General features: G+C 41.3%; 1 protein-coding gene across 6 annotated transcripts in view; it reads left to right on the top strand.

Annotated features, from left to right (window-relative positions):
* ADK (adenosine kinase) overlaps window positions 1-8687 on the top strand; it is a 315535-nt gene extending 306848 nt beyond the window's left edge. For all 6 annotated transcript variants that reach the window (XM_073596766.1, XM_073596760.1, XM_073596764.1 and 3 more), the window contains one exon: window positions 7571-8687. In XM_073596766.1, the coding sequence (XP_073452867.1) occupies window positions 7571-7695 (125 nt within the window). In that variant the 3' untranslated portion in view covers window positions 7696-8687. The remainder of the gene's footprint in view (window positions 1-7570) is intronic.
* Window positions 8688-11719: the final 3032 nt, after the last annotated feature.

Here is an 11719-nt window from a genome sequence, read left to right on the forward strand (position 1 = left end):
GGTCAACATGCAAGATGTTTACCTACATATTCCAATTTACCCTCTTCATCTGCACTGTCTACTGCTTACATGAAGTAGGAGACAAACGCTTCCAATTTGTCGCACTGTCATTTGGCTTATCCTATGCCCCCAGGGTATCTACAAAGGTGGACCCCTACTCGACCTCTTAACTCAGTGCATCCACATCACAGGTTCCCTAGACAACCTTCTTCTGAAGGATTCCATCGCAAAATGATCTGCAAATTTCCAAAGGACTATCCAGATTCTATAGATCTTTGGGTGGATAGTCGACTTTCAAATATCTGCCATTCAGCCCTCCTTTTGTCTAGAATACGTAGGACTCGATCTGGCCCAGGCAAGTGTTCCTTTGTGTCCAAACAAGCTTGCCTCCCTAAGATCACATGCTTGGATCTTAACGTCGAAAATACATCCCTCAGTGTGATTCTCTATGAGGACCTGGACCTTATGGTAGCCTCATTCAGGGCTGTTTCTTTTGCTTTGTTTCACTCAAGGCCTCTTCAACACAGCATTCTGTTGGCCTGGAACAGACACAATCCTTCTCCCAATTTTTCCTGTGATTCTCTTCAAGCAGAGAACTCCTAGCTTAGTGGATTTCCAATTGAGGCATGGAAATGGAAAAGTCATTACATGTAAAATAAAATACCAGCACCTCAGGCTGGGGAGAAGGGTTCCAATTTCTCACAGTTCAGTGAACCCGGTCACAAAAGGGAATCAAACCTCCCTATCAGCAAGTTGGAACTTGCATCATTGGACCCTCTTCTTCAGGGACACCCAGTCGGGGTGCAATCAGACAATGCTACAGCAGTGGCTTATCAGGTGGGTACCAGGCGTCAGACAGCCTTAAAAGAAGTAAAGCCGGGTACACCTGAACATGCTGAATCACCTCGACAGAAGCTGGTATAGGGACCAGCTTCTGTCGAACAGTCATGCTGTAACACCAGCTGCAGCACTGATCTGTGTATTCTGATGAAAAACCATCTCTGTAGACGGTTGGCGGATTTCCTCAGGAGGAATAGTGCTTTCATCCCAACAACTTCAATCTTCTATGTCCAAAATTGGATGACTCCAGATGTAGATGTCCTAGCTTCAAGGTTCAGCCAGTTACCTCTGTTTGTGGCTAGAACCAAGGATCCTCTAGCACTGGGATCAGATGCCCTGATTATTCCATTTCCTTTACGCTTTCAGGATCTGCCTTCTCTTCAGTGCACATTCTTGCTTGGCTGCTTCACAAAATAGAGGAGGAAGTAAGTAGTAAGTAATTATCGCAAAACTGGCCTCAGAAGAACTGAGTACATAGACCTACTCAACTGGGAGATGACCCCTGGCCAGACCTGCTGTCTCAAAGCCCCTGTTCCATCCTACTTCTCAGTTACTGGCTTTAACAGCATGGCTGTTGACGCCCAGGTCTTGAAGGACAGAGGTATCGATCATTCACGCCTTACCCAGAGCGTCCACTAAAAGAAAACTTTACTGCCGTACCTGGAAATTTTTTTTTCAGCTGGTGTGAACACAGACTTTTTAACTGTAGCGATCACTCTGTACTTCACGTTCTGGCTTTCTTACGATCTGTACTTGACCAAATTTGGCCTTAAGTACTCTGAAGAGACAGATTTTGGCTTTATCCATTTTATTCTAGAAGCCTTCGGCTTAACTTTTCTTTGTTAGAATCTTCATTCAAGGTGTCTCACAAATCAAACACTCATTACTCTGTGCTTCTGGGATTTTCGTGTTCTGCCTGTCCTGCAGAAATTACCCAATATGGAAACTCTCCTTGGGTAATCGCTCCTGCAGAGTGGCCTTCTTGGTGGCTATATTATTGCGTCTGTCAGATGTGTTTCTGAGCTAGCCGTTCTCCCTTGTAAAGAGCCCTTCCTGATTCATCACAAGGATAAAGTGGTCTTGCGCCCAAAACCCTCCTTTCTACCTAAGGTGATATCAGCCTTCAACCTCCTGGACATTGTTGTTTTTTTCTTTTTGTGCCCTGCTCAAAAAGCACTCCAAAAAATTGCTCTCCATTCTCTGGGCATAGTCGGGGTCTATCTGGCAGTGTCAACCTCTATCTGAAAAATGTACTCTTGTAATGGATGCTTCTAAATCCAGTATTGCTGGGTGGCTAGCACAACTCATTGTAAGGGCTTATGCTCTAAAAGATGAGTTATTTTAAGAATGTTTTTGTTTGTTGGGGTGTCCTGGGTTTTCTGAAATCAAGCATTTGTTGCCCATCTTTGTAAGTCTACCATCTGTTCTTTGGTTCATACTTTCTCAAGGGTTTACTAGGCGGATGTTCAGGCCTCTGCATATGCAGCCTTGAGCTGCAAATTTTTTTAACTGCACTCTGAGTCTCTGACCCTTGCTTGTTTGATTTTTTTTTGAGCCAGATGGCACTGTTCTGTTTGCACCCTCCTCTCTTTTCTGTAACTCTGCCTTGCTTACTAAAAAAACTCACGAGATAGCGTGGGGTTATAGGGGTATGCTTTGGGGACATACCCAGAAATGCTTTTTCCAGTGTCCAGTCACCTGAAGGTAACAGTCTATAATACAGGGTCTATGAATATTCAGCCTGTACTGTACTCAGATTTTCAATTTCTAGGTTAGTAAAAAAAATGTATGTAAACAATAGTATAATACCATACATTGATATTCAAGGGATAGTTAAATACTAGAAACAGCGCTGTTGTTGAGCAAAATAAATGATTGTGTGGCCAACTACACACAGAACAATGTCCATAAAAGTGATGAAGTAATAGTAGTGGTTCATAGGTAGTTCAAAGCAGATCATAAGTTTGTCACAGCATGCACCAACCACCGATTACTCCACTCCACCAGGTGTGAACACACTCCCCTCAGGGGGTTAAACTCACCAGAGATGAGTATATCACAAGCCTCCAAATAACAGATATCCTGGGATAGATAAATACGCTTTTCTCCAAGTGATGGATAAAGGGATTCCAAAGCAATGAAAACAAAGGAGAGCGCACATAGCGTAATTCCATTTATTGTTAAAACAAACCCATCACATTAAAATTCCCCCATCACTAACTACGTACTAGATATATATATATATCACGCCCTCTGTTGAAGTCAGGATATGACAAAACGCGTCAGGGCGTGACCTACACGACGCCGGAAGTGACACGTGCGCTCCATCGTGGTGGACCCGGAACTAGGAAGTGACTCCGCTCCCTGTGGGCTGAGGCGGTGACCGGAGTTCCTACGCTGCGGTGCACGGTGATGTTATCCTTTTGCTTGTTGACTGCATATATCTAGTACGTAGTTAGTGATGGGGGAATTTTAATGTGATGGGTTTGTTTTAACAATAAATGGAATTACGCTATGTGCGCTCTCCTTTGTTTTCATTGCTTTGGAATCCCTTTATCCATCACTTGGAGAAAAGCGTATTTATCTATCCCAGGATATCTGTTATTTGGAGGCTTGTGGTATACTCATCTCTGGTGAGTTTAACCCCCTGAGGGGAGTGTGTTCACACCTGGTGGAGTGGAGTAATCGGTGGATGGTGCATGCTGTGACAAACTTATGATCTGCTTTGAACTACCTATGAACCACTACTATTACTTCATCACTTTTATGGACATTGTTCTGTGTGTAGTTGGCCACACAATCATTTATTTTGCTCAACAACAGCGCTGTTTCTAGTATTTAACTATCCCTTGAATATCAATGTATGGTATTATACTATTGTTTACATATGGTTTCTGGTTTTAAACAGCTGCTCATACCAAACACCTCTGACGTGCTCATTTAGGGGTGTTGGTCGTTATTTATTTTTTGTATGTCATTTCTGATTTATGCTGTGAAGAATTTTTTGAGTTCTATAGCGCTGAGTGGTGTATTTAGGCCTTATTATACACTATATGTTTTGTTAGTAAAAAAAATGTGGTGGGTTTTTTTTTTTTTTTTTTTTTTTTTTTTTTTTTTCAGCCTGTATGCTTGGCTTTTAATCCCAGCAAATGCAGGGTTAACAGTCATCCTCCTTCCTCTCATTTTTAGTTGAGCAAGAGGGCAGGCAGAGGGAGCCAAAGCAAACAGCCCCAGCTCTCTGCCTTGTCTGGGGCAGACACAGGATAGAAAATAAAGCAAATCACTCCCAATTAATAAGAGGCTTGCTTCTCTTTTGTTAATTAGGAGCAGGATCTACCCCGTTTTTTTTAGTCTAGAACAGTGGTGCAGGCTTCATGCCTGCATCAATCTCAATCTTTGTTTTTTTTTTAATTTGCCAATGGTTCTCTGCTGTAATATGTTCTTATCAAGCGCTCTGTAGCGGAAGCAGATACATTTGGCTCCTGGGCTTACTGTTGGACTGCGGCTTCATTGACAAGCGTTGGGTAAAGCTCCAAAGCCACTGCCACTCTCTGTGCAGCCCGCTGTGTTGCTGACCTGATTTGATGAGCGAAGCACAGCAGGCCACATGTTGGACTCCAGGAGTGTATGGCCTTGTGATCTTATGTGAATCATATATCAACAATAGCAGCTTACATACGCACTTGGTCACATATACCAGACCCATGATGTATATACATTTCTTGGCATTCTAGGGGTTCCTGCTGCTAACCTTCAAGAATATTTTGAATGCAGTGCCTTTGTTGCACTGAGCTCTAGTCATTAACTTGCTAAACTACTTACCAACCAACACATCAGACAAATCACCTGCCAGCATGCAACCTCTCTGCTGGGAGTTAAATTACAGTGGATACAAGTGCATGAAATGTAGTATTCAGTCCCATGTGTAACTTTAAATTTCATGCATCAGCACAGTTTTAATAACATGAAAAATGTCATGCCAACTCTTGGTAGCAAATGCAAGCAATGAAGATTTTAAGAATGTCTCATTTATGGTTCTGTAGCACACTGGTTATTTTCCAGGTTCAGATAAATTATTTTATGTTATGCAATGTTGTGCTTTTGTAATAATAGCTTTGCTGTATTAATGTAATTGAGAACTGAACAAGCTAGTAAACATGCTGTCATTGTGTGTTTTTATAAATAGACATGTATAATAGTGATGCAAGAAATTAACATACATATTTTATTCTGGTCCTCTCTTGGTGTCTACATACCATTTTTATAAATTATGGTAGTGAAACAGAACCCCAAGCCAGTAAACAAATTGGGACACCCTGCTTAAAGGGGTTGTAAACAGTCGTGTTTTTTCACCTTAATGCATCGTATGCATTAAGGTAAAAAAACACCTGTCAGCGACCAGCCCCCCCGTTTTGCTTACCTGAGCCCTGGAACTTGACCCGGCGGGGACACGCTGTCTCTCTGCCCGGGGTTCTCGGCTCTTGATTGGATTGATGGCAGCACAACCATTGGCTCCCGCTGCTGTCAATCAAATCCAATGACCAGGGGAGCAGGGCCGAGTCATACATTATGCGGATATGCCTGCCGAATGCTGAACTCGGGAGCGTTCTCCTGCAAGGTAACCTCCTCGGGAGAGCGCTTCTCCTAGGGGGATATTCGATGTGGGGAGGAGCCGCAAGAGCCACCGGGGACCCCAAAAGAGGAGGTTCGGGTCAACTCTGTGCAAAACGAGCTGTACAGTGGAGGCAATTATGATATGTTTGTTTTTTGTTTGTTTTTTAAAAACAAACCCTTACAATCGCTTTAAAAGCAGTTTTAAACGCTTAAAGCTGACATTTAGCCAAAAATATTTTTGTTTTCTCTACAGTTTTTTACTTTGCCTGTAATTATGTCTAGGCTGCTGGCTTCTGTAGAAAGATTTACTGTAGGGCTGCCATTTCTGCGCTGTGGGAGTTAACATCTTCGGGTCTGTGGGCTCCGCTTATTGGCTAAAGATTATCGATTGCAACGCATTCCCTCCTACCCTTCCTCTACAATGAGAAAAGTTCTTTAAACGGTTAGACTGTCTGTAATACGATCTGTTAATGGGGAGAGTGATCAGTCACAGGAGTCTCTGCTTCATTCACATATAGTGTTAGAGGCAGTGTAATCAGTGAAATAACTTTTCTTAATTGAGGAGAGGGCAGGAGGGAAAGATATCTTGGATTATCTTTAGTGCAACTGAGCCCGGAGACCCAAAGCATTCAACCCCAACAGCTCAAGAATTTCAGCAGCAGGAAGAGGACAGGACAGCCATGCAATGAAAATAACTACAGAATCCAGCTTCATGCACAGTAAACTTTAAGCTCTTTTTGCTTGTTTCAGGTTTGTCCTTACCTACAGTTGTAAAAAGCTTTTTACATAACTTAGTCACTCTTAGTGAAATTTATACTCAGTGAGTGAGCCAGAGCAGTGACTCTTCCCTGTCTCTTCTCTTCCCACTGTACAGCTTTGTGAGCATTTAGTGCTCTAGGAATCTTTTCATGTAGTGAATGTTTGCAAAACAAAGGTTGTATACACAGTAAAACCGATATACATTTATATACAATATCTGTCTAAAAAAAAATTATATTTACCCCAATCTATAAGATTTCCTTTCACGCCTTTGTGACAGCATATGGCTTTTAAAGTAGAACTATAGGCAAAACTTTTTATTTTAGAGCAAGGGAGAGTTGACACTTGTCGTTTTTTTTTTTTTTTTTTTTCCGCCATTCGTGTTCCAATGTGGAGATTTCGCTTCACTTCCTGTCCCATAGCCAAACAAAAAGTTAGAAAAAAACCCTGCAAATTAAAGCAATTCCTTGGGAACCCACAGGTTAACAGAACCAGTGTCCTTATTGGAAGATTTCCCCTCTATTACTTTTCTCAGGACAACCCAAAATTTGGGATTTATTTTACTTTCACTTTCCGTGATAATGAAAACAGGACAAATAGAGGGGTAAATCTCCCTAATGGGGCACAGATCGCAATAAAAACTGACAGGCATTCTAATCCCTCTCCACTCTATCCAAAACTAAAAAAAAATGTTTTGCCTTTTAGTTATACTTTGAGTCTAAATGTAAAATACCACTTATAAGAATGTTAATTAACCTTGCATCAGAGAATTTGGAATGTGCATCAGTGTGTTCTTAGTTCTCAGGCCCAATGTCTCAGTCAACTTGAGAATTATCAATGAGTAGTTTGTCTGACTCATACTGACACAGCTAAACTTAGTCTGGGCGTTTAAGCTTCAAAAACCCCCAGTTACAAAAGGGTTAAGGGACAGAAAGGTAATAGTTTTAGTTCACAACCTTATTTAGTTTGAAGGTTCATGTCAGAACAAGAGAACTGTAGTTGCCATAGCTTCATAGAACAATAGAGGCTGTTGGTGTTAACAGGATCTGTTAAAGAGAAAGGAGCTCCTTATGGGCTGCTCCAGAGGGAACTACACCACTGATTCACCTATGAGATTTCTGGAATGCCATATCAGTTTTGTCATTATTACTGTCCCACTTTTGAAATCTATCTCTGCATCCATCGTAACAGGCAAAACGAGTTTAGCATGGGAACCATCACATTCCACTAATTTATGATCATGTTTACTATTGTCTATCTGATTCATGTGGCCTGTTGTGCCTAGCTTATAGAAGGTGGCAGATACATACACTGCTAAGTATTTAATATGTCTTGTTTGTTTTTTGTTTTTTTGCAGGTTTTCTTTCTCAGTTAGTGTCTGACAAGCCTTTGGAAGAGTGTATCCGAGCTGGTCATTATTCTGCTAACGTGGTTATTCGACGAGCTGGCTGCACTTTCCCAGAAAAACCGGACTTCAAATAATGAAAGGGATGAAGCCTGTGAAAAGAGATCTGCAGGTTCCTCCTTTCTCCTCCCCTCTACACAGGCATAAAAAGGAACTGTACTCTGTTCTCCTGTCAGCTTCACAAATATAGTATATACCCTCCCCACTTATCTCTCTCTACCTCTTCTCCAATAAATTTGTCCAGTATTTGGGGAGGGCAATGTTTAAATAGGTGTACTCAAGATAACTTAACTTGCTTATTAGTTGGGTTATCAGATGGTGAAATGTAATTATCTGATCATGCACACTGTCTGGACAACATTGCTGCTTAAGTCTTAAATGTAATATCAGGTACAGCCTCCTACAACATTTTATCTATTTTATTGGAAGTGAAAATCTTTAGCAGAAAAATTCTTTGGCAAATATTGGTGTGAATGGGCTTTCAAATATTTACGCACAAATGTTCATAAATCTGTAAGTTGAGAAGAAGCTAATTGAGTATCAGTTCAGACCAAGATTCTTTAGACCTATTTTAAGGGATCAACGGGGCTTACAGTAGTCTATTTGACATCCTAAGAACACCATTTCACAGTTTCTCTTTAGAAGAAATGACTTCTTTTGCTAGGCAACCATTAAGATAGTATGCAGCAGAGCCAGTAATATTTACATTCTCCGGAGCACTTTCTGTCAGTGCCCTTATAGACGGTGTGTAAGCTATATTTTGTTTGTACTTAACAATGGTGCATTGTTTTTACTAAATTGGGTACAAGACTTCACATGCAAAACTGTCAGGAAATGCCAAAATGTGGTTTTAAACCAAACATAGCCAATGGAGGGGGTGGATACCAAAATACATTTGTTGGTTTCCTATTGAAGTGATTTTTGATAGCGATGCACAGTTTAGTAACGATATTGAGGAAAGCCTTTTTTCCCCTCCCATTTCACCAGTTTGTGACATTAACACAGTCTGTCTGTGGTACATTCATAAAATGTATAATTTGATACTGAAAAATAAAACAAAATGAACTTGTTTACTTTTGATGGGGTTTTTTTTGTATGTTTTTTTTGTTTTTTTCATTTGTTTTGGTAATATGTATGTTTGACTGTTCAGTTGTCAGGAGTGATATAAAACACTACAAATGAATATGTAGCAGGTATGGCTCTGGACTGTCCTCTATCAAAAAAAACAAAAAACCTGTAAGTTTATGGATCAGTCGTTGGACTCCCTCCCAGAAAGGACGTAACTTGGGACACAACCAAAAACATGCAAAAGAGTACCAGTACCAATTTTTACAGGGGTGGAACTGCAGTAAATCCTATGTAGGAGGGGGTGTGTCCTGTACCAGTGGGGGAAATTCCTGGGTTGCTGTGATCAGTGACATAAGGGTGGGAGCCTGATGCCACCTTGTCAAGCAGCCTGCCTTGGCCAAAACCAATAAATAAGTACTTATTAGGAGGATGAGATTTTACCTCCTGTGGCAAGGGTAAAGATTGCCATGGTGAGAGTCCGTAGTGGCAGGGCAGAGAAATCCTGCTCTAGTCCCACCCAACCTTTCTCTGTGCCATGTTTAGTCCAATCTAATGTACTTGCCATATGAACGGCATAGTACTATTTAAAAGGATCAGATACCTTAGGAATATTCTTCTCCTGTGATCAGTCAAACTCCAGATGTATTGAAAAGCAGACCATTTATTTCAGATGTGTCAACACAAAAGGCTCAGCTCTTACATCAAAGCAGTTCAATTGCAGTCGCACAAAATACAGGATGTAACTTCCTTATCTAAGACCCACCGGTGGCTTATTGTGTCTTTACAAACTTTACTAAATAAGGGCATGGCACTAAGCTGTTCCTAGTTTCGATACTTTTAAGCAAGTTTCTGCATACCTAGATGAACAAAATGGCATCGAGAGGAACAACCACGCCCTGGTGACTCATGTGCCATGTGTTTAACAGTCTATCATATTAGTAAATATGGATAACAACTTATAAGATTTTCCTTACATATCCCTCCTCTTGGTATCCATTTTTACTCTCTTGACTTGGCCTCTGTGTAGGTCCCTTCCGCAATGGGGTTTTCAGACTTCACATCATTAAAGAGGAGTGTCTTCAGTGTCATTATAGATATCATCTTGGGTAGGGATTGTTTGACACATGGTTCTTGTCATTGCTGTCTCAATCAATCTTTGTGAAAGTCCTCGGATACAGCAGCAACCACAAGTGACCAGAATGGCCAAAGCCACAGCAAATGAGATCAAACCTGATAAGTCCAGTCCACTTACCGAACCATCCTTCAAGCCAGTCTGTGAATGGATCATTAATACCTGAGTTTTCCGCGAATTCATTCGATAGAGTAGTCAATCCTTCTAGGGCTCTGGTCACGGTCCCTTCAGGAGCTGTATTGTTAGGGATAAAGGTACAACACATGCTACCAAACATTTTGCATATCCCTCCTCTTTCAGCCAGAACCATATCTAAGGCCATTCGGTTCTGCCATGCCATTAAAGATGTGTGGGCCAACTGTTCTGCTAGGCCCTTCACAGTGTCCCTAGTATAGTTTACAAATCGTTGTTGGTTATAGTATATATAGTTAATCCAGTCAACATTTTTATTTATAGTCACCCACCAGAAAAGACTCAAATCCAGCTGTCACCTGGTTCCTGGCTTTGAACTCATTCGGCACCCTGCAAGGAACCCCAATCTCATCTATGTAGCTCTGAGAGTCAAATGACCCTTTGGGAGAGGTGTCCCTTCGATACCGATGGTGATTTTTGCTCCATAGGTGTTCTGACAGGATTCTCAGGGTCATAGCTAGCTGGACCATAGTGCAATCCCCCCGGGCATTGCCCAGTATCCTACCTCACAATTTCTTATCCACCAGACATCAGCTCTCTGAGTGTCATGTTCAACCCAGTCACCATTGCCCTTGTTAATCCTGTTCTTACAGTAGTCATCGGATAGTGACCCAAGATCCACCCCGCAACTGTTCCCCGGAAGTGCCAAACAAGTAAAGTTGCCCGGATATGCAGTAACCACTGGAGGTATCTGAGGCCTCTGTACTGGGGGAAACCACAAACTCAATGTGTGACAGGTAGAATTTGTTTCAGGTTTATAGCTCTTATTATACAACCGCAACATACATTTCAAAACTTCTGGATCTGTATTGCGATCCAGAAGAAAAGGGACCGTGGCTAAATGTGGTTTGGCTCCGGGACCAACTAAGCAGTTTTCCTTTTTTAGAGTTTTAACTGTGTACCTCAACCATTCTAACCACTCTTTTTTTTTTTTTTTTTGTTTTTTTGTTTTTTTTTGTTTTTTTTTTTTGGGGTTTTTTTTTGTTTTGTTTTTTTTCCTGGTATCCCGTCTCCAAAGCTTCTTCTACTGTTAAATTAGTAAATCTTATAGTTTTACTCAGAACTTCTATTTTAGTATGGCCTTCTTCTTTTCCTTCAGTGTCTACCTTTTCCTGCTGTCTGGCTTTATTGGGTGGTAATACAATTTTTGACATGTCCTGGTTTGACGTCACTTCCGGTCTGTGGAACGCACGCTATGAACGGCTGCTTCCTGTATATACAGCTCTATATCCATGCCTGTTTTAACAGTCTTTTTGTAAGTACCGATCCCTATGCACATTGAATCAACTTTTATAACAGTACTTCACTATTAGTCCATCCTCTTTATTTCTGGGTGCCTGTTTATCCTGTTGAGAGCCTCCTATTGGAATCAATCATCTGATGTTTACACCAATCAACCATCTGATGTTTTGACACCAATCCACGTGTGTGGGATACCATTTACAAGCCTGAAGTGACCCCTGGACTGCAAAGCTGGGGGTCGCCCTGTTCTGGTGAGTGGAGATGCAAAAGGGGGTGTCACTGTACTCCTGCAAGTTTGTGAAGCATTTTTTGCACCTACTTCATTGTGGACTAACACTTCAGTTGCATTTATTTGGATTTTTATTTGGACTTTTTTGTTGATTTCACTTATATTGTTTGTTGCGAGCGCTGTATTTTTTTTATCCACAATTGGACGGTATGCTTCAAGTTATTCTGAAAATCCAGGG

Source organism: Aquarana catesbeiana, linkage group LG08 (genome assembly GCF_042186555.1).
Source record: "Aquarana catesbeiana isolate 2022-GZ linkage group LG08, ASM4218655v1, whole genome shotgun sequence".
NCBI lineage: Eukaryota > Metazoa > Chordata > Amphibia > Anura > Ranidae > Aquarana > Aquarana catesbeiana.